Source organism: Nyctereutes procyonoides, unplaced genomic scaffold (genome assembly GCF_905146905.1).
Source record: "Nyctereutes procyonoides isolate TBG_1078 unplaced genomic scaffold, NYPRO_anot_genome, whole genome shotgun sequence".
Lineage (NCBI taxonomy): Eukaryota > Metazoa > Chordata > Mammalia > Carnivora > Canidae > Nyctereutes > Nyctereutes procyonoides.
In genome coordinates this window covers 22,310,607-22,331,535 of record NW_026575047.1, presented here as the reverse complement: position 1 = coordinate 22,331,535, position 20,929 = coordinate 22,310,607, and the positions used below count along the sequence as shown (strand labels likewise).

At 49.8% G+C, this 20,929-nt stretch overlaps 1 protein-coding gene across 5 annotated transcripts in view; it reads left to right on the top strand.

Moving 5' to 3' along the window:
- Positions 1 to 16,370, top strand: part of SLC2A9 (solute carrier family 2 member 9) — a 223,565-nt gene extending 207,195 nt beyond the window's left edge. For all 5 annotated transcript variants that reach the window (XM_055326806.1, XM_055326804.1, XM_055326805.1 and 2 more), the window contains 2 exons: positions 2,395 to 2,522; positions 16,022 to 16,370. In XM_055326806.1, coding sequence (XP_055182781.1) covers positions 2,395 to 2,522; positions 16,022 to 16,273 — 380 coding nt within the window. In that variant the 3' untranslated portion in view covers positions 16,274 to 16,370. The remainder of the gene's footprint in view (positions 1 to 2,394; positions 2,523 to 16,021) is intronic.
- Positions 16,371 to 20,929: the final 4,559 nt, after the last annotated feature.

The window sequence follows — 20,929 nt, the reverse complement described above, 5'->3', positions numbered from 1 at the left end:
ATGCGGGGAGGCAGGTGTGTCAACATTCTCTGCGTCATTGTGAGCTGACGTGCCAGCGTCAGAAACATTAACAGAGTTATCCACAGATGCTTCCAAAACACACCTAGGGAAATCAGGGAAGGTGAAACACCAGCCTTCAACCCTGTTCAGGCTCCACATAGCTGTGAACTCACCCCCAAGGATATGCTGCAAGGCTCACAGCAGTGTTAGCTGTCCACCACTGTGGGACCACCCCAGTGCAGTCAACAACTAAGTGTGTGACACAAACACTTTCAACAACATCTGCTCTCTACAGACCTAAAGGCTGGTTTTAGCACATTTCAATGTGTAACCATTGTTCCTGCACAGTTTGATAGATACCTTCAAGATATGGAAAGTCTACTTTCAGTTAACAGGGTATCCAATCTTTTCAAAATCAAATTTTGAGTGTCTAATTCAAGTAAGTAAATATCGATCAAGTATCTACTCTCTGCCAAGGAGACCAGTGGGGAGGCTGCCTGCCCTGGAGGGCTCATGGTCTGGTGGGGATTGGAGGGACAGTCCCTCCTGAGTCATTTTGACGTGTTTTAGTCCAAGACTTGCTGGCAGATTAAAGGAGTGATAATAGGGAAAGCTCTGGAGAGACAGGCTGGAGTTATCCCAGCTCTGTGACCTTGGGCTGCGTGGTTGAACTTGATGATGAGTGTTGCGGTTGTGTCCAAGGCTCACAGTGAAAGTTTTGCCTCCTTGGGGTGACGTCTCTGAATTCTTCCCCTTTCTTCCATCCCTGCTGCCACCACACAACCCCTCTACACAACCATGGCCTCCCTCCTGCATTGCTTGGCAGCTTCCCTGCAGCCACTCCTCCATCCTGCCAGTCCCCTCTCCAAACAGCGGTAATGTCTACGAAATGCAAGCAGATCACATCAGCCCCTACTTGAAACCCCACATTGGTTTTCTTCAATAGTAGATCTCTCCTTGATCTATAAGAGGCTGCTTAATTGGTCCTTCTCACTTTTTCTGCTTCACACGGTTCCTCTCTCCCCTCGCTCAGCTGTCCAGACAGAATGGTCTCTGCTCTAGACCTTGACCCAATCCCTTTCACCTTCCAGGACCTCTGCCCTGCCATCCCTCCACCCAGCAGTCTTCCCCAAATCTTAGTGAGCTGTGTCTCTTCCTTCAGGTCACATCTCTGCCATCACCTCCCAGAGAGACCCTCTTGGCCATTACAAAAGCAGGCTTCCCGCATTGCTCACTGCATTCCTTCTATGCTTATCACATGTTGAAATTACTTATTCGTTCACTTCTTTTTTGATAAACAAGTCATCTTTCTCCCCACCACAACCAGATGAGGGGATTCCATGAGGGCAGGACATTGTCCCTGTTGTCCACCACTGTGGGACCACCCCAATGCAGTCAATAATCATGGTCGGACCTTTCAGTGTCTCCTTGGAGTCTGGTAAAGGTCCCTCAAGCATTCCACTGTCACTCCCCTTGTCTGTGGAATGCCAATGTATAGATCTGATTGGCAGAGTGAGAACCCCATTGGGGGAGGGTACAAACAGGCCTCCAGTGGTCATGCAGAGCCCCAGGTCTGGGGTATGGGCACAGGGCCCAATCCCAGGTCTCACTGAGTACTAGAAGAGGAGACTGTCAGCTAGGTGTCGTACCCTGCAGACATTTAGAAATGTGTGCAAGCAGTTCAGGTTGCCACAGTGACTAGGGGAGCTCTGGCATCTAGGAGGTGAGAGGTGACAAACATCCTGCAATTGCACAGGACAGACTTCAAAATAAAGAATTCTCCTCCTTTAATGCAATCACATTTCTACTGAGTAACCACTGCTGGGGTGATGAGTGGGGCCACCACATACCCAGTCACGGGAAGATAAGGAGGACAGAATGATAGTCAGTTGGGCAGAGGCTTCCATCCTTTCAGGCAAGGATTAATGGGGAAAAGGGCTGGGATTTGGAGATTGTACTCCCAAGCCTGAGTTCTGGCTCTGCTACCCAGGGGTTGGGTAATCTTGGGGAAGTCCAGTGACCTCTCTGGGCTTCAGTTTTCTCATCCAGGTACAGCTGCCAGTACCTGACACACTGAATCAGTAAATGTCAGTTGCCTTGTAAATCAAGTTTGTACATATTATACTCATTTTGTAGCGGATTTCAGCTTGATTCAGAAAGCATTTGGAGAGCGAAGAGGATGACTCACCTCTCATTTGGATGGGCCAGATCAGGGAGATGGTTTGTATACTTTTAGGAGTCATGGGCTAACTCCAGCATCCATCCTTGAGACTGTCACTCACCCAGGCAGAGCCGGCTCTTATGAAGAGGGTGCTACCCTGCCGTCGGAGGTGGATGCTGGCGGCATGAACTTCTCAGTGTGATTCACTCTGTGCCCTTGCCCTGACATTGCAGGGGGCATCCCATTCATCCTGACTGGCGAGTTCTTCCAACAATCCCAGAGGCCAGCTGCCTTCATCATTGCGGGCACCGTCAACTGGCTCTCCAACTTTGCTGTCGGGCTCCTCTTCCCGTTCATTCAGGTATGACTGACCCGTGGTCCCTTGCCCACAGGATGCCCTCTGATTCGGCAGCCCTCTGCGTGAGGGGTGATCCGCAGAGCGGAGTTGAGTCTCTCAACTGGAAACTCACACTGTTGGCCGCAGGAAGGCAGAAATGGGCTTTGGCTCCAACCCTGAATCCTCTTTCTCCTGCCTGCACCTGCCAGGAGCTGCCACTAAATGCAAAGGACTGCCTCATTGCCAAGGGTCTGCAAGGAAACCTGGGTTAGAATCTCAGACCTGCACTTTCACAATGTGCTTATCAGGGTGTTAGGCAAAGTCCATGTTAGAGTTACAGTGCACACCGCAACATGCCATGCATAGGACATCCTCGTTGTCATCCTCATAACCAAGCTCATGGGGTCGCTGTCCTAAGGGTGACCAGAGTGGACAGGAAAATGTAAACTTGGGAAATAGATACAAGTTCCTTTTGTGTAGGTGAAGAATCTATTCATACATGCTCGTTTATTCAGCATGTATTTATTGAGTCCCTGCTCTGTGCTGGGCACTGTTTCAGGCAGTGGGGATACAGTGGGAACAAAAACCCGTGTTCTATGGTTCTGAGCTAAAAAGGGAAGCAGAGACCTGAGTGAAGTGAAGCAGCCCAGGAATGGAAAAGTCCAGGCAGAGAAACAGCAAGTACAAGGGTCCTGAGGCAGGGCCATGCTTGGCCTGTATAAAAAACAGCAAAGAGGCCAGTGTGGCTGGAACAGAGTGAGCAAGGAGGATGAGGAAGGCAGGGAATAAGATCAAAGAGTTCTCTGGGAGCAGGAACACAAAACACAAGGATTTATTTATTTATTAAGGTGTTTTTTGTTTTTTATTATTCATGAGAGAGGCAGAGACACAGACAGAGAAGCAGGCTCCCTATGGGGAGCCCGATGTGGGATTCAATTCCAGATCGTGGGATTCGATCCCAGATCCTGGGATCATGCCCTGAGCCAAAGGCAGACGCTCAACCCGCTGAGCCACCCAGGCATCCCAACAAGGATTTAAAAGTGGGCCCCCAGCTGCATTCCAAAGAGGGTCAAGCTTCTCTGCTCTAATGCCCCCAGAGCTCCCACTGCCCATGATAGAGGTGATGTCAGTGGAGGTGAGAACCCATCAGATGTGAGAGGTGAAAACCCACCATCCCTTCTCAGGGCCTATTTCAACTTTCTCGCCTTCCCCTCAGCTAATAGTCTGCCTATTAATTGACTAGCTTCAAGCCCAGCATGTCGCAGAGACTCTGCCACAAGCGTGGCTGAGTCCAAGGTCAGCAGCCCCGGCCACAGGCCCACGTGGTGGTTACTCCTGCTTTACAGAGCAGTTACTCTGTGCCACGTCCCCTGCACGTGGCGTGGCTTTTTCTGTGCTCAGATATCCATGCAGCCCTGAGCTGGGGTGTCCTGTCCTTCTCACTTTGCTATAGAGAGGCTGAGGCTCAGGGAGCAGACACTGTCAGCCTGAGGTCCTGCGGTCACCATCCAACCCGGCCCCTCTGCCCCACAGCCTCTTCCTGGTGGACATTCTCTGTCTGTCATTCATCAGTCTCCAAGTTAGAGGCTGACTCTCCGTGTGACTTTTACAGCATCTCTGACCATCTTAGCTACAAGCACCCTGCCTCTGAGCGTATGTGCCTTGGGGGCTCCTTGGGCCCGACACCCAATTCCTCCCATCCTCGGACACCTTCAGCAGCAGGGCCAGAACATAACAAGTAGTCTTTTCAATTGACTTCAACCCTTAAACAGTTTCTTCGTCTTTGGTTCAAAGCCAGCAGAGCCAGGAGTCAGTAAAATATTCATTATTATGGGGAAGGCAAACTTGAAACCACTCCTTTGTCAATGCACATCCCCCTACCACCCCTATAATTTAAGTGGAGAAACTCTAGAGCCCTCACCTGGCCCAGCACTAAGCTTTCTATGTCATGTACCCTCACACAAAACACGCCATCTCCCTTTCCTGCCGCAGTTTGGGAGTGGACGGCACAGACGTGCACGGTGACACTGGCATTTGCTGAGCGCTTGCTGTGTGCCAGGATCCTCTCAACCCCTGTCAATGCTGGGAGGTCATGCCTTCGTGTCTCCCTTGTACTGACCAACAGACTGGAGCTCGGAGAGGGGCAGCCAGTCCCCAAGGTCACCCCCGTGGGAAATGACAGAGTGGGATTTGAACCCAGTCTCTCATCCTCACCTTTAAGACAAGGTCATACAGCAGATGATTTCATCCTACACGTCCATTTTAACTGGGCTTGAGGAGTTAATTGATGTTTAAACACACACATGCACACACATAGGCACACAGGCGTGCTCTCTCACACACAGGCACGCATCTCAGAGAGGTCTCCAGCGGATTGGACTCATCTGACCTTTATTTCATGTTGTTGATTTGGCAAATCACAGCCCATCCGTGGCTTCTCCCAGACAGAGAAGTCCTGCTGCCTCTGCCTTGAGATGCTGCCTCGGACTCAGGGTGCGGGGTGAGCGGGGGACAGGCTTGTGCTGAGTCCTGGGAAGCTGTGCTACCCCCGCCTGCACAGCTGGATTCCTCGTCAGGGAAGGGGCGAAGGAGAAGACAGCGACCACGCCAGAGCAGGTCCACGTGCAGTCACACCATCACACAGAAGGTCGTATTACCACCACGTGTCAGTCAGGATGGGTTGGGTTTGCTGCAGGAAGAAACAGCCCCCACATATCAGTGGCTTTAAATCACCCAGGATTATGTCTTACTCATGCCAGGTGTTCATTGCAGGGGGTGCTGGAGCTTCTGTGTCCAGCTTCCCGACTCAGGTCCTGCAGGTCAAAGGCATGTGGCAAGCCTCATACCCATCCATTAAGGCCATGACCTGGCAGCAACACAGGTTACCACTGTCCAAATTCCCATGACTGAAAGCCACACCTTACCCCAGGGGAAATGCAAACTGCCTCATGTCCAGAGGGGAAGAGCCAGAAATCTTGTGTCCTTCCCTAATGATGGCCATAGCCCAATCTTTGAGGAGGGAAGTCAGGCTCAGCAGGCTCAGGACACTTGCCCAAGGCTCTGGACCAGTGAGAGGAAGATCATGGTCACCCCCATGGATGTCACCCCCATGTGCCCTTTCTTGGCCCACAGGGCTATTGTGTGTGTCAAACGTTTTGCACAATAACCCAGTTTCTGAGTCTCGACCAGATGTTTAGGGGATCATGTTCATTTCAAGTGACTCACTTCCAGCTGAGTGTCCAAGAGTCTGGGAGGTCTCCGGGGCCACAGCTCTTCCTGGGACACCCTGTCATGATGTGCTGGAGTATCTGAGGGACTCCCAATGGTTAGAATGTCCCTCCTGCAAGAGCCCCAGGGGAACCCCTGAGCATGCTGACACTGTCACTGTGATTAAAAATGCATCCATTCACACCATAGGCATGATCTCATGTGCCAGGATTCACAGAGTTAGCCCGAGGGCCTCATGGAGCCTGGCCTGGAGCAGGGGAATCAGATCAGTGCCCAGCTCAAGGGCTCAGGGCCAAGAGGCATGCCCCCTGCTCACAGAGCTGAGGCCCCCATGCACACACGACACAAGGCTGCATGTCTGTCTTTGAACACCCAGGCCAGTTGTGTCCTCTCAGTTGTGTCAAGGGCACAGGAGTCACAGGAGAGCTGTGGGCACCCATCCTTAGAGGCTTAGGTTTGGGGTTTGGGGCAAGGCAAGGAGAAGTACAAGGAGCAGCAAAGAAAGAAAAGTGATGGGGGAGGACCTAGGAGGCAGGTCTCTGACCCCTGAGCTATTGGGCTCAGATCTGGTCACTGCCTTTGGCATTTTGAGGCTAGAGCTGGACAGATCTGCGGCTCCCACACCAGAGAGACCACCTGACCTTGGCCTTGACCTTGCCTGGCAATGTCTGCAGCCACACAAGGGACATGGGCCTGTGGTCGGGGGAGCCAAGGATGGATGGATAGAGAGACAGACAGACTGATGGATAGCTAGAGGACTGGGGGAGGAGAGGGGACAGCTTGACTTAAGGACGCTCATCCAAAGCTTCCACCCAAATTAGTCCAGAGGTGGGAGGAGGGCATTGCAGGGCAGATGGATTGAGACCCGCACTAAGGATAAAGGGGAGAAGCAGAAAAACAGACGAGGGAGGATCGTTGCCAGGTCCAGTGACAGGTCAGGAGGCACGGAGCCCCGGGCAGGGGAGGGCTGGGGGGAGACTGAGGACAGATCAGTGCCACCCGCCCTGCCCCGCCTTGGCCCCGGAGCCCTGCGGTAATGCATCAACTCAATGACATGACCCCATGGCATCATTTCCCTGGGCATCTTTCTGCTTTGCATGCCAAGCCCCAGAGCAGACGTTTTACGTACATTTTCTCAGGAGTCCCGTGCAGGGTTCATGACGTCAGTCAGTGTTTGAAGACGGTGACTGGGTCCCTCTCCGGGGGAAGAACACAGGGCCAGCCCTCTGTGGAGACAGTCACTGACACTTTTCCCCTTCCTCTCCTTCTCCTTTTCCTTCTACTTATTCCCCCTCCCCCTCCTCCCCTTCCTCCTCTCCTCCTCTTTCCCCCTCCTCTCCTTCCTCTTTCCCTGTAAAGTTACAAGGGGATTCTAATGACCAATGATGCAGGCTCATCACAGAGACTGTAAAGTGGTGAGGCCAGGCATGTTCATGGCTTAATGACACCGTTTCCTTCCTTTCTTCCAAATCTACGTGATTTTTCATATGTATAAAAATCAAAACCAATTTTTTTTGTTTGGTTCTTTTGCTCTTCTCACCTGGCATGATATCGTGAGCCTGTGGGTATTCCCGAGGCAGATTCCCTCTGGAAGCCAAGCTCCTGGCAGCCAGGGCATCTACAGGGGACCACTCAGGACACCTGGAAGGTGCGATCACTGACTCAAGCCCAGCACCCTTGCTGGCCACCCTGACGGAGACACTGGCCAGGTGTGGCCACATTCAGATTTTGTGACATGTCGGCCTCCTGACCCGGGATGGGGAAGGTGGCAGGGATTTGTTTCCTTTCTGGATGGGGGCTTTCCAGGGCAGAGGCCAGGCTCAGGGGCTTCTGTTGGCCACAGCGATGGCACTAGAGAAACACGGGATGTACAGGCTCTAGTTTGCACCCCTGCCCACCCAGACCCTCCCATGGGCACAGCTTCTGCCCCTGCAGACTCCACAGAGGACCATCTCCCTTCCCCAGCCCCTTCCAGAAGTCATCTCAGTGACAACCCAGAGCCTGAGTCTGCTTGTGCTGCCACAACCAAGTACCACAGACTGGAGCTTAACAAACAGAATTGTGTTTTCTCACTGTTCTGGGAGCCAGAAGTTGCAGATAAAGGTCTTGGCAAAGTTAATTTCTTCTGAGGCCTCTCTCCTTGGTGGTGTAGACAGCATCTGTTCCCATGTCTTCACATGGTAGTCCCCCCATGTGCATATGTGTCCCAATCTCCTCTTCTTATAAGGACACGAGTCACATTGGGGCAGAGCCCATCATAGAACCTCATGTTACCTTAATCCTCTCTTTAAAGACCCTCCCTCCACGTGTAGTCCATTCTGAGGTTCTAGGGGTTAGAATTCCAACATACAAATCCTGGTGGTGGATATAATTTGTCTCGTAACAGCCACCAAGTGCAACTTTGCAAGCATCTTGATCTTTTCATTTTTTTCCAAAATGTGTCATTGGCAAATGTATTCCAGCCCCCAAGCAGGGATCTGCAAGGAGCCTGGACTGCTTCCCCAGAAAACACATATCAGAGCCGGCACACTACAGACAGTGACATGACCCAGAACTTCCACATCAGCAGGGGGGCTTTGAGCTAGGCCCTTGACTGCTCCAAGCCTCAGTTTACCCATCTATAAAATGGAAAGATCCTCACTCTTGCCTCACCCATGGGAACGGAGCATGCTGAGGTCATGAGCAGACACTGGGGGCCGCCTGCCTGGACTGCCTCACTGGTGGTCCCAACCACCCCATCTGCAGGTCGACCTCATGGGTCGCATGAGGGCTGAGTGAGTTCACCCAAGTGAAGTGCCAGTAGTACGTGGCACAGAGCCAAACACCACAGAAGCACTAGCAATTGTTGTCACCTTCTTGGACTGGGATAAGGATCAAAACGAGCCAGGCTTCTGGGACAGATGCTGCTGGTGCCGCGTCCACATCCACTCACCCTGACCTTCTCTACAAACAGCTCAGAATCCTATCGCCAGCCCGTGGCCTCCCTGTGCTGGGCTTGCTCTCAGCCTGTGGGAGGAAAAGGCAAAAGGTTGGGACAGCCCGCAGCCGGTGGGGTCAAAAGATAAATACCCAGCTTCCCCCTCCTCGTATGTGTGGGGACAACTCTGGTGTGTGGTCTGTGTCTCCCAGAGACCCCAAGAGGTAGCACTGAGTTCCAGCTGGACACATCCCTTTCTGTCTCAGTCTCCAGGGCTGCCATGACCAAGCACCACAAAGTTAGTGGTTTACAGCAATAGAAATGTATTCTCACACAGTTCTGGAGGCTAGAAGCACAAAGGCAAGGTGTCGGCAGAGTTGGTTCCTCCTGCAAGCTGTGAGGGAAGGCTGTGTTCCAGGCCCTTCCCTGAGCTGCTAGTGGCTTTCAGTTCCTTGGCTTGTCTGCATCACTCCGATCTCTGCCTCCGTGGGCACATGGCCTTCTCCCTCTGTCTGTCTCCACGCCTCCTGTAAGGACACCAGTGACCAGCTTTGAGGCCCACCATAGTCTCGTATGACCTCACCTCAACTTGATTACACCTGCAAAGACAGTCTCCAAGCAATGCCACATTCACAGGTCCTGGGGTTAGGGCTGCACCATATCTTTTGGGGGACACAACTGAACCCACAACTCCTTCCCTGTCCAGAGTGACTGACTCATTCCAGTTTGCCAAGACTATAAGCCCAAGACTATAAGTCCCACATCTCAGAAAACCACCTGGTCTGGAGCAGCCCAGGAGACTTGGTCACCTCCTCTCCTGCTCAGCCCCTCCCTGAATCATCTCCCACATTAGTTACTTGCCCCCGTCTGAGGCTCTGTGTCTGGGGACTCCCTGCCTGGGGCAGTGCCTATAACACTAGAACCATCTCCAGTACAGAATAGCTTGGTGACTAGTAGCTGCTGTAGCTGTTTGTTTTCCTTAGTCCCCTTATTTGCCAGGCACTATGTTAGACATAAATGAGACATAAGAGAAAATGCACAGACTTTGATGTCGGACAGCTTGACCTTGAATCCTGACCACACCTCTCGGCAATTAGGTGAAGCCCATGCTGGTCGAATTTGTCAACTGTGACTGCTCTCTGACCTGTGATTTTCATGTCTATATAATAAGAGAATTGCCCCAATTTTGCAGTGGGGCTCCCGAATGAGTTAGAGATGAAAGTCAAGTCTTGAACAGTAGTGTCTGCTCATGGACGCTCAGGACCAGCTTCTATCATGGTCATTAACTAGTACCGTAAAGGTTGCTTCTTGCCGTGTGGTCCTAGGGACATTTGGGAAGAGGAGACAAGACAGAAAAATCAATTCATGGCGAGTGCTAGAAGCTTGCACCGCCACTAACTCACTGAGCCACATCCAGGACAAGTTGCCTCTCAAAGTTTGCCTTCTCCCCCACCCCTTTCCCTTCTCTCCCACACCCTGCCCCTTCCTGCAAAATGTTCTAGATGTGCATGGATGGAGCAGGTTGCCTTGACCCCTGGGGCGAGTAATATCACTGTTTCTCTGGCTTAACCTCAAGCTGCCTTTTCCTTGGGCCCTTGGTATGGTCAGCATCAGTGCGTCCCTTGGGTCATTGGTTGTACAAGCCTACAGACTACTCAGCCTCTGCCATTAGCACCAGTATTTTCTGGTTCAGAGAAAATTGCATGCAAATATATGCCTGCTTGATTCCACTGGAGTTATGAAATTTCATTTGAGTTCAGTAAAATCTGGAAGGGAGAAAATGATTCTTTTCAACATGAAAATTATTGGGTCATATCCCAAATGCCTGTGCAACTTGAGGAAGCCGATGCAGATCCAGGATCATGGGATGTAAAAGCAAATAAAACTGCCCCCCTAGCCTCTCTGGAGGGTCCAGCTGACATCGTTGAGTCTCGAGGGAGGAAGGGAGCATCTTTCACTAGCTCCATCTCTGCCAGCACCAATGTGGAGGCACAATCGTGTCCTAACATTTCAGAGAGAACATCACACTGCTCAGGGGGACAGGTGTGGTTTGTGTTTCACAAAAGGAGGTAAAATGGGGTGTAAGTGGATTGACCAGTGCAGGGACATTTCAGGCTAAGACTGAGGGACTCAGTGGGGGTGGGGGTGGCGGGGAGCAGGAAGATGCTGGCAGAGGCCCCAAGCAGGCCCAGAGCAGGCAGCTGAGGGACATAGGGGATCACAGGTGGTTGTGAGGGAGGCCCACCCCAGCACATCAGAGGGATTTGGAGTTTTTCCAAAAGACTCTGGGAAGCCACTGCATGGTTTTGAGACATGATCCATTTTGTGACTTTAAAAGAAGTTTTTGGCTGCCTGGTGGCCACTAGATTCAGGATAGGGGCAGGAAATATGGAGGCTAAGATGACAGAGACCAGGACAGCAGTTGACCGTGTGTGTTGGGGGCGGCAGTGGGGCACTGGGAGAGAGGAGGCTGACTACAGATGAGTGGCACGAGGAGATTTCCAGAGTGATAGAAACATTCTACGTCTTGACAGAGGTGTTAGTTACCCAGGGCAGTACGCCAATCCAGACTCACTGAACTCTACACTTAAGATCTGGGCAAGTTACTCTACATAAATCCTATCTGGATCTTTTTTTAAGTATATTTTTTAAAAAAGGAATAAGATGTTTCAGGGTAAAGGCATCAGGACTCAGGAGCAAAGACAGGTGGAGAGGGAGGAAGTAGTCAGAAGTGATTCAGTTGTCCGTCTTGGCCAAGGGAAGATAGCAGCGGGTGTCTGAGAATGGGTGGGAAAGAGCAGGCCTGCAGGGGAGAGGGGCTGCGAGTGGGAGGCATTGCCAGGGCTGTTAAATGTGGCTTCCAGCAGGGCATGTTAAACTGAAATGCCATCAGGCAGCCACAGGGCTGTGTCTACCTCATAGGTTCCTGGGCCATCCCCACAAGATCCTAAGTGTACATATGACAGTGACTCAGGAGCCACCACACAGGGCAGAGACAGAAGACATCATTTAAAGACCCCCGCTTCCTTCCGGCTTCCCCTAGGGACATCTTAGCATTTCAGGCCGACTCTGCTCCAACAGTGGAACAGCCTTGCCTTTTTAAGCTCTACAGAGTTGGAGGTACAAGCGTAAAGCGCTTGACTTCCCATCAGTACTTAAATGGCAGCCCTTGCACTGACTCACTCAGGAGCCTGGTGTGACTCACCAGTGAGCCAGCATTTCATGGGTCAGGGTGGAAACCCAGCAGAAGGATTCTATTTTTATCACATCGTGAAAATCTAACTTGAACCAACTGTGGTCCCTTCATTCTTCCCCACGAAAGTGCTCTCATTTCATTCATTTATCCACTCATTCAACATACTAAGACAGAGCTTTCAGTGATGCAGGCAACTGTCTTGGGCTGGGATATAATGCAGAGCAGGTGATATGGATCCCACAATCATGGAACTTACAACCCGGGGCCCGTGGACTCCAGATGGCCTTTGGATGAGTTTCAACAAGACCATGACATGCCCCCACTCCAGAAATGGCATTGAAAATGTCAAGTGTATGAGATTCTTTCCCCTTTTGTGGAGAAGAGGACCCGTAACTTTTTATCGGGTTCTCAGAGAGGCATGTGGAATGTCTCCACCCTCACCTGTACTCCCTTCCTCGATCTACTCAAGTCCTGAAACAGCTGCAACCTCTACACCTCTCTCATTCTTTGAGATTCCATTCACTGGTGTCTATTGAAATATGGCTGAACACACCCTACTGCCTGCCCCCCCCCATACCTGGGATCTTAGATATACTCAAAATAAAAGGTACAAACTGCTAGAAAACAAGATGGGGTCCCAAAGGTAGAGTTGTAATTATGAGGACAGGTCTTAGAGACCGGATGGGATGAACTGAAGGAGAGAGGCTGGCCCAGAGTGCATCCAGGACAGGGCTGCTGAGAAAGTGGAGGTGATCCCAGGACATGGTGGATAAGGGGCTGGCTCGGGCTCTTCACCAGGGAGTGGTCAAAGAAATGACGGGAGGAAAATTCTCAGACCTGCAGAAAGACCAGTCCTCAGCATGAATGGTCCACCTCATGCTACGCAAACTGGGTGCAAAGGATCCCTTTCTAAATGCAGTGATGTGCAATTTAAGAACATAAAGTTAAAAGAAAATCCTAAAAGTTCCATAGGGAAAACTCAGATACCCTAAAAAGAAATGATAACCAGGTGATGTCACCCTCCTCCTGAGCAAGACTCTACCTGTAGCGTAAGGGACACTGTCTTCAAATTCTGGAGAGGAAACTCTAATTTTAAAATTAGAAGTCTGTGCCCTTCACATATGAGAGAGAGGAAAAGGCATTTTCAGACATGTGAGGCTCAGAAAGCTTACCACACGCCTCAGCCACCTGTGACCTAGGGAACTGGATGTACTGGGTGTGCCACAGCTCCAAAGCCTGGCCACCAGGAGCCAGTATGGTTAAGAACACGGAGTTTGAACTTGCGGCCTACTGCGATCCAATGGGAGCCCTCAAGCAAGGTGTGTAATTCCCGGAGTGCAGAGAACTTAGCTCAATGTCTGGCCCAGAATCCTCAACAGACACGGCTCAGTACTGATACCAGTAGTAATGTCGGGAGCACTCCCAGCTGTGGACAGAGGCTGGCTCATGTCCACAGCAGGAGCGTGTGGTCCTGTTTACGTGTCTGTTGCAAAGACTAATCATTTAAAATATCCTTTCTTCTTGACGTAGACATTCCCAGTAGTGATTAAAATATTTAAATTTGCACAGATTTCAATTAAATGTCCTTTATTTCAAAGCAGAGACATAGGTGGTATACTTATTCATAGTCATAAATGATACGAAGAAAGAAAAAAGTAAAAAAACAAAAAAAATAAATGATATGAAGTCAGGGCTAGGGGTATTTTAGTCTCCGAGGCTGCAGTCTAAGCAACAGAAATTAATTACTCTAGGTTCTGGAGCCTAGAAGTACAAGGTCAAGATGCCAGCAGGGTTGGTTTTGTTACCAACTTTGGGGTTCTTTGACTCATGTGTGTAGAAACAGACACAAGGCCAAGGATGGTGCGGGAAGTATTTTTTGCTAGCTCACCCCCCAGCTGAAGAAGATAGCCTTGGGAAAAGGGATACAGGGCTGCTCCCTGAACAATGGCCAAGGGAAATTTTTGAAAGGGCTGAGGTGGGAAAAGAGTCCAAGCTCTTAGGAGTAAGGAAACATGGAAACATAAGAAGCTGAGGGCATGGATGCAGTTGCCAAAACTTGCTTCTTCATACATCATATGCTTTATTTGCATGTTAAATCTCTACCTCAGGCATGATTTTTAGCATTATAATGAGGGGAAATTCTGTGGGAGGCCAGGGCTAGGGTCCAGTGCGGCTCTGACTGGTCTGGTCTGGTCCCTAGCTGGAGCAAGCCGATGGTTAAGTTGGGCCCTGGAGTTTATTTCAAGCTTCTGGCTTCTTGCTTCCTGGTGTCATGCTGCACGTGCCAGGTGGGCTAGAGAAATGGGTTATCTGAGGGGCCCGAGGTGTTCTTCAAGTTCATGTTCTACAAAAGAAGTACCTCAGAAAAGACAACTGCAAAGGAGCAGACATATATTTAAAAAGCTTTCATTTTGAAACAGACTAAAATTGTAAGATTAGGGCCCAAAGGCAACTTCATCCCAAGGTCTGCTTTTCTAGCCAGGCACCTAAGAATATCTATCTGGTTCAGTTTCTAGTAAGGTCTCTCTTCCTGACTGGCAGACAGCCACCTTCTCACCGTGGCTTCACATGACTTCTCCTCAATGTGCACATCGAGGGAAAGAGTGATCTCTCTCTCCTACTTCTTATAAGGCCACCCATCCTTTGGGATTAGGACCCGACCCTTATGACCTCATTTCATCTTAACTGCCTCCCAAAAGCCATATCTCCAAATATAGTGACATTAGGAGTTAGGGATTCAACATATGAATTTGGGGGGCATATAAGTCCACAGCAAGAGGCAAACTTAAAAGACAGATTGATTTGTCAGATTCAAACTTGATGGGATGAGCACTGGGTGTTATATGTTGGCAAGTTGAACTCCAATTAAAAAAAATATGTAAAAAAAAATCTGGCTGACAGATCAGTTGATTTGTTCACTCCATAAATATCCACTGAGCACCTACTATTGTCCATGTGCTGGCCTGGGTACTGGGCCACTGTGATGAGCAAAACCAGACATAACCCTGCTGCCTCATGGAGTGTACAGTCTAGCAGTGGTCAGTCATTCATCAAGCAACCACACCACCTAACCATGAAGGTAGCATCAACATGCAGGGAAAGAGGACAGAACCAGGGGAGATTATGACACATGGGCCCTGCCTGAGGCATGCAGGCACCTGGAAGAGAGAGACAGGAGCTAAGGAGGTGGAAAATCACAGGAAGAGGGAAAAGCAAGTCAGCAGAAGCATGGTGAGAGGTGGGAGGTGGAAGGTAGGAGTGATGAAGACCATGTGGAAGAAGCAATAGAGAGGAGGAGACCTTACCGACTCTCCAGGGCAAGCTAAGGAAGTGGGTTTTCATCCTGAGAGCAGCGGGCCACAATTGAAAAGTGTTAAGCAGGGGGGCGGCATGACCAAGATATGTTTTTGCAAGTCTCCCTGGGCTGCCTTGCAGAGAACAGACAGGGAAGAGGCCACTTGGATGTGGGACACGGGTGGAAAAGGTAAGAGGCAATGATTGCTTGGGTGAAGCAGGGTTTGACAAACTGCCTACCACCTGATTGATTTTTCTATAAATAAAATTCTACTGGCACACAGCACAGCCACGCACATCCATTCATGGATCATTGTCTGTGGTTGCCTTCCCACATGGGCAGAGGCAAGTGGTCCCACGTGGCCCTAGCCAAGTGCTGGGCTGGACTTCCAGAGTGGACATGCCAGGGGAGGTGACACCGAGGAGGTGTCTGAGGAAGGAAGCCCGCTGGCGCCTAAGGTATGCGTCCCATATGATGGCTGAGGGGACAGGAGGTGTCACGGGTGACTTTCAGGCTTCAGCCGACAGGGTCCATCCTCAGACACCCTCATTTATGATGTGTAAATATGAACTTAAAATAACGTTCAGCAAGTATGACATTTTGCTTTCGTGATGGCTATTTTTTTATATGCCTAGTTTTTCAAAAAGGAAAACAAAAGACTGCCATTTCCTCATGGGTCCCAGGGTTTGAACCTTCTGAGAATGTGAGAACGTCTCCTGCAGACACCTCATTCAGCACCGATTGCCTACAGAGTCCACGTCATACGCATGGTCGCCATCCGGGAATATTGATATAGGAATGGAGAGCTATAGAAGCCCATTCGGAGACGGTTTCTCAAGCAGTTTTGTGATTGTCTACTTGATGTTCTTTGTCTCTCCTTTCCACAGAAAAGTCTGGACACCTACTGTTTCCTGGTCTTTGCCACAATCTGCCTCACGGGTGCTGTCTATTTCTATTTTGTCCTGCCTGAGACGAAAAACAGAACCTTTGCGGAAATCAGCCAGGCATTCGCCAAAAGGAACAAGGCAATCCCACCAGAGAACACCAACTCAGCTGCATCTGATGCTAAGGTGACCAGAAGGCCCAAGCCAGACCCTGCCTCCACTCTGGACAATTGTGCCAAAAATGGGATTGTCTAAATGGATGATCTCAGCATTTCAGGAAACCAAAGTTTTCCCTACATGGTTAATAGTATTAAGTATTTAAAAATAAACCTTTGCTAATCTAACGTCACAACCATTTGGGTTTTATTCATAGATGAATCTCCAAAGTCTTCTGGAAGGCAGAAGGGATCAGCTTATATTTCAGTAGACCCACCCTTCTTCCATTTGGATCCATGGCCTGTCTTCTTCATGACTTCGCCCATGGTTTCAAAATGAAATTGGGGAAATAGCACTTGATGGCTTTCTCATAGGGAAGCAATAGTCTGACAGAGGACACAAGTGATGGAAACCACAGGTAGAGGTATTGGTTCTGGCTCTCCCATAAGTAGCCTCGAGCTGCCCTCAACCTGGATCCTGAGGCCTCAAGGGACCCTGGGCTTCGGTCCTAGATAAAGGTTTTCAGAATTCAGTGGAAAGACTCTTTGTACCTCCTAATAAATGCCTGTTACCAACCTCTGGCTCGACTTTGTGGACCTCGGGCTCAAGAAGCTGATACCAACCCACCATCCTCAGGCTCTGCCCCTCCCAGGCTATGTCCATAGAGCTGCAGACTTCCATCCCTTACTGTCTTCACCTCAGAGTATCAGATCTATCTCAGAAGGTATAAAGAGGATCAAGATGTGGGAGAAGTAACTTTCCAGTAGCTGGGGCAGGGACCCCAAAGTGAGTTCTGTTCAATTGAAAAAGGAATATTAAGAATGACTCAGGGCACCTGAGTGGGTCCATAGGCCAAATGACCTTCAGCTCAGAACATGATCCTGGGGTCCTGGGATCGAGCCCTACATCAGGCTCCCTGCTCAACCGGAAGCCTGCTTCTCCTTCTCTCTCTCTCTATGCCCCTGCCCTGCTTGTGTGTGCTTACTCTCTCTCTCTCTCTCTCTCTCTCTCAAATAAATAAGTAAAATCTTAAAAAAAAAAAAAACAAATTACTCGGAGGCTTAGCCTAGACAGGGCTAGAAGACAGGGCAGAAGAAGACCAATGTCCTAGCTCAGCCAGTAAAGCTGAAGGCAAAGTCTCCCTTCCTCTGCCCCTTTGCTTTCTATTCAAGCCCTTGACAGATTAGTTGAGGCCCACCCACAGTGGGGAGAGCAATCTGCTTTACTCAGTCCACCAGTTTAAATGCCAGTCTTTTCTGGAAGCACCCTCACAGACACGGCCAAAATAACATTTAACCAAATATCTGAGCACCCCATGACCCAGTCAAGTTGACACATAAAAAACCATTACAGATAGTGAGTTCACCATTACACGGAGTGCTCAGGCAAAGGTTGGGTGATTGCCTATCTCGATTGTTATTAAGGAAATCTAAGTGTCACTTGTGGAAGAAGGTGTTAGGAGTAAACTTTGAGGATTCTTCCAACCCTTGTGTGCTAGGGCTGTTTGGGTTGGAACAATGTGCAGCCCACCATGATAATCCATGCCTTGTGGTTTGAGTGGTTCCCTGTACTTGCCTTCAGAATGAAACAAATTCAAAATGCTCACATATAAATGAAAGTGCACATGAGTCAACATGCACGTGTTAGAATTTATGTAACAGCAGGAATGGGCTGGAGAGGAAATCTCTGGACATAGCAACACCCTTGGAAACCCTCAGCCACAATGCCTCAGGCTTTTCTGACCATTCTTGACAAGGGCAACCTTAGCCAAAATCTGAATTCTGAGTTTCCTTTTCCACTGAATACTCTATCCGCACTGAGCTTCTCCTTTGGTTGATTGCCAACTCAATGCACCATACTTCCCAGCTTTGGTTTCACCAAAAGATCTGGGTACTAGGTAGCTAGTGAGGACCCATCAGTGAGCAGGAAAGTACACTGCTCTTACCTGCATCCGCTCATGCCTACCATAGAAGACTGAAATTCAAAGAAGCATTAACAGTGAGGTGTCCCCTCAGGACCCAGAAGCCAGGAGACATAGCAAATAGGAACAGATCCCAGACCACTTCATCAGGGACCAGTGAGGGGTGAGGATCAGGAAAACCTTCCCAAACAAATGATGGTGATGAGATGTGGAACAGCATAACTAGTAGGCAGTAGGCTCGGAGTTACTCTTACGTGTTTCCACTTTTGAAAACTCAGCAGAGCAACATTTGTAAATGTTTGAAAGAGAAAACAGTATGGTGCCCATAATCTCACATGTTTCCATGTTCCCCTAACACTATCACTCTAATTTTTATCCATCTCCATCCATTTCTGGCCTTGATTTACATTGTGATAGTCACAAAACACATAAAACAATGATTTACAATTCTCTTGTCTCTTAGCCCCCATTTTTCCCACTTTCTGTTCAAACGCAGCATCTCTATTCCAAAGCCTTTCGATCACTCTCTAACATCGGCTGCAGTGAACTCTTCACGTACAGAGTTGTTTTACCGATGCTGATGGAGAGAGTGGGGAGGCAGAGAGATGGGCATTCCCTTGAGCCTTGCCACACAGGCCCTAGTGCTTGCTGACAGGTACTAACCATTTACAGCCCCCCATATCCATTTGTGGACCCTAAAGAAATCACTGCTCAAGCTAATAGACCTCTGTCCCAACCCCTGCCCAAAGATTAGGGATTAAGTCCTAGTCTTACTGTTTTACTTTATCCTTTCATCTCTAAGCCACAAGGGCTGACATCTCCTCTTTTCGGGTTCACTGAAAGAAAGTAACTCTTCCAGCCTCTGGGTCTGGCTAAGATGAAATGAGCACACTCCGCTCTATTTCCCTCACTGATGATGATAACCAAAGCCCCTGGATAGAATACTTAACCCAGATCTATGAAAAATAAATGATAGCAGCAAATGGAGGAGGCCCATCAAAACACACAGGACAGCCTATATGGCAGTGAGTTTTCTGCATTTGTTTTCCTCTCATATCTCCTGACTTAAACTCCAGGACAGGCCAATTCCCAGAGCCACACAGTCAGTGCCACAGAGGAAGCTCCAAGAGAAACCCTCCCTGTCTGCCCAGAGGCACCGGGGGACGGGGTGGGTGACCCTCTGGGGAAAGAATATAGGGGGAGGTGAGGGAAAGTCTTTCAAGAGTAACAAGTTCCTCCCTTTTCTGGCCTTGAGGCCAGCTCCTGTCATGAAGCTGAATTCCTGGCGTTGGCAGCAGTGGCAGCCACAGAGAATGGTGGCCTTACTCTTGCATATATTCACCTGCTCTGGGCTTTATAAGCTGGTGCTTATCTTTAAAATATGAAGCACTGGGGATCCCTGGGTGGCTCAGCGGTTTAGCGCCTGCCTTCGGCTCAGGGTGTGATCCTGGAGACGGGAGATAGGAGTCCCACATCGGGCTCCCTGCATGGAGCCTGCTTCCCCCTCTGCCTGTGTCTCTGCCTCTCTCTCTCTCTCTCTCTCTCTCTCTCTCTCTCTCTGGGTGTGTGTGTGTGTGTCTCATGAATAAATAAAATATTTAAAAAATAATAAAATAAAATATGAAGCACTACGCCAGGAGGGCAGGAGCCATGTCTGTTTGACTCCAGCTAACATAATACCTGGCACATAGTAGGTGCACAGTAGATCTTGGTTGAATGGAATGGGCAATGAGGTAGGCAGGGAAAAAATGGCCCCCAAAGATGTCCAAGGCCTAGTCCTCAGAACCTGTGAAAGTGTTACCTTACATGGCAAAAGAGATGCTGCTGGTGTGATTAAGTTAAGGATCTTGAGATGGGGAGATTGACGTGGATTATCCGGCAAGCCCAGGGCAATCGCAGTGGTCTTCATGAGAGGGATGCAGGAGGGTCAGAGTCAGAGAAGGACATGTGACTTCAGAGGCAGCAGGGGAGGGAGGATGAGAGGGGGAGAGAAGGGAGAGGGAGAGAGAAAGATTTGAAGATGCGACACTGCCCACATTGGAGATGCAGGAAAAGGAGTCACAAACCCAGGACCCCAGGCAGCGTCCTGGAAAAGGAAGGGGAGAAAGGGAAACAGACTCTCCCCTAGAGACTCCAAAAGGGATGCAGCTCTGCCAACATCCTGGATTCATCACTTCTGGCCATTAGAACTCAAAGATAATACGTTTGTGTGGCTTTACGGCACCAAGGTTGTGGTGATCTTTCCGGCAGCAGTAGGCCACTGATACAGGGAGGGGTGAGTAAGCAGGGCACGGGATGGTTCCCTGGGGTGTGAGAAGAAGGTGGTAGAAAGTCTTTTCATAGTTATTTTTCATTCTGAAGTAAATATCACTGGACTCCTTTTCTATGATTCGGACACTGTCCCAACCCAGGCCAGCTGTTGCTTGGGTTTCACACTGGGCTTCTCCTCATGGACGTCTTGAAGACCTTCTCTCCCGCCCCCTTACCTCAAGACCTCAAGAGTCTGACTTCTCATCTCACACGTGTAGCACCTCGTGGTCTCTTCCTGCTACGAGCTAAATTGCCTTTTGCAAGATGTGGCTGTCGTAACGGCAGCATGGGCCACCGCCTGGGACCCTACAGTTGACACCACACCCTGGGGGTGCAGGGCGGTGAGCGGTAAGGTGCCTGGGGTCACAGCTCATGGACAGGACTGCCCAGCCATGGCCTCTGCTCCAGAATCAAAACTTCCGTGTCATTTAAGTGACTGTCATTCGGAGTCGCTCTGACTCGTGACTAAGCCTAAACTCACCTCATTCAGGTCATAACAGGAAAGAGCCCAAGGCAAATGAGAA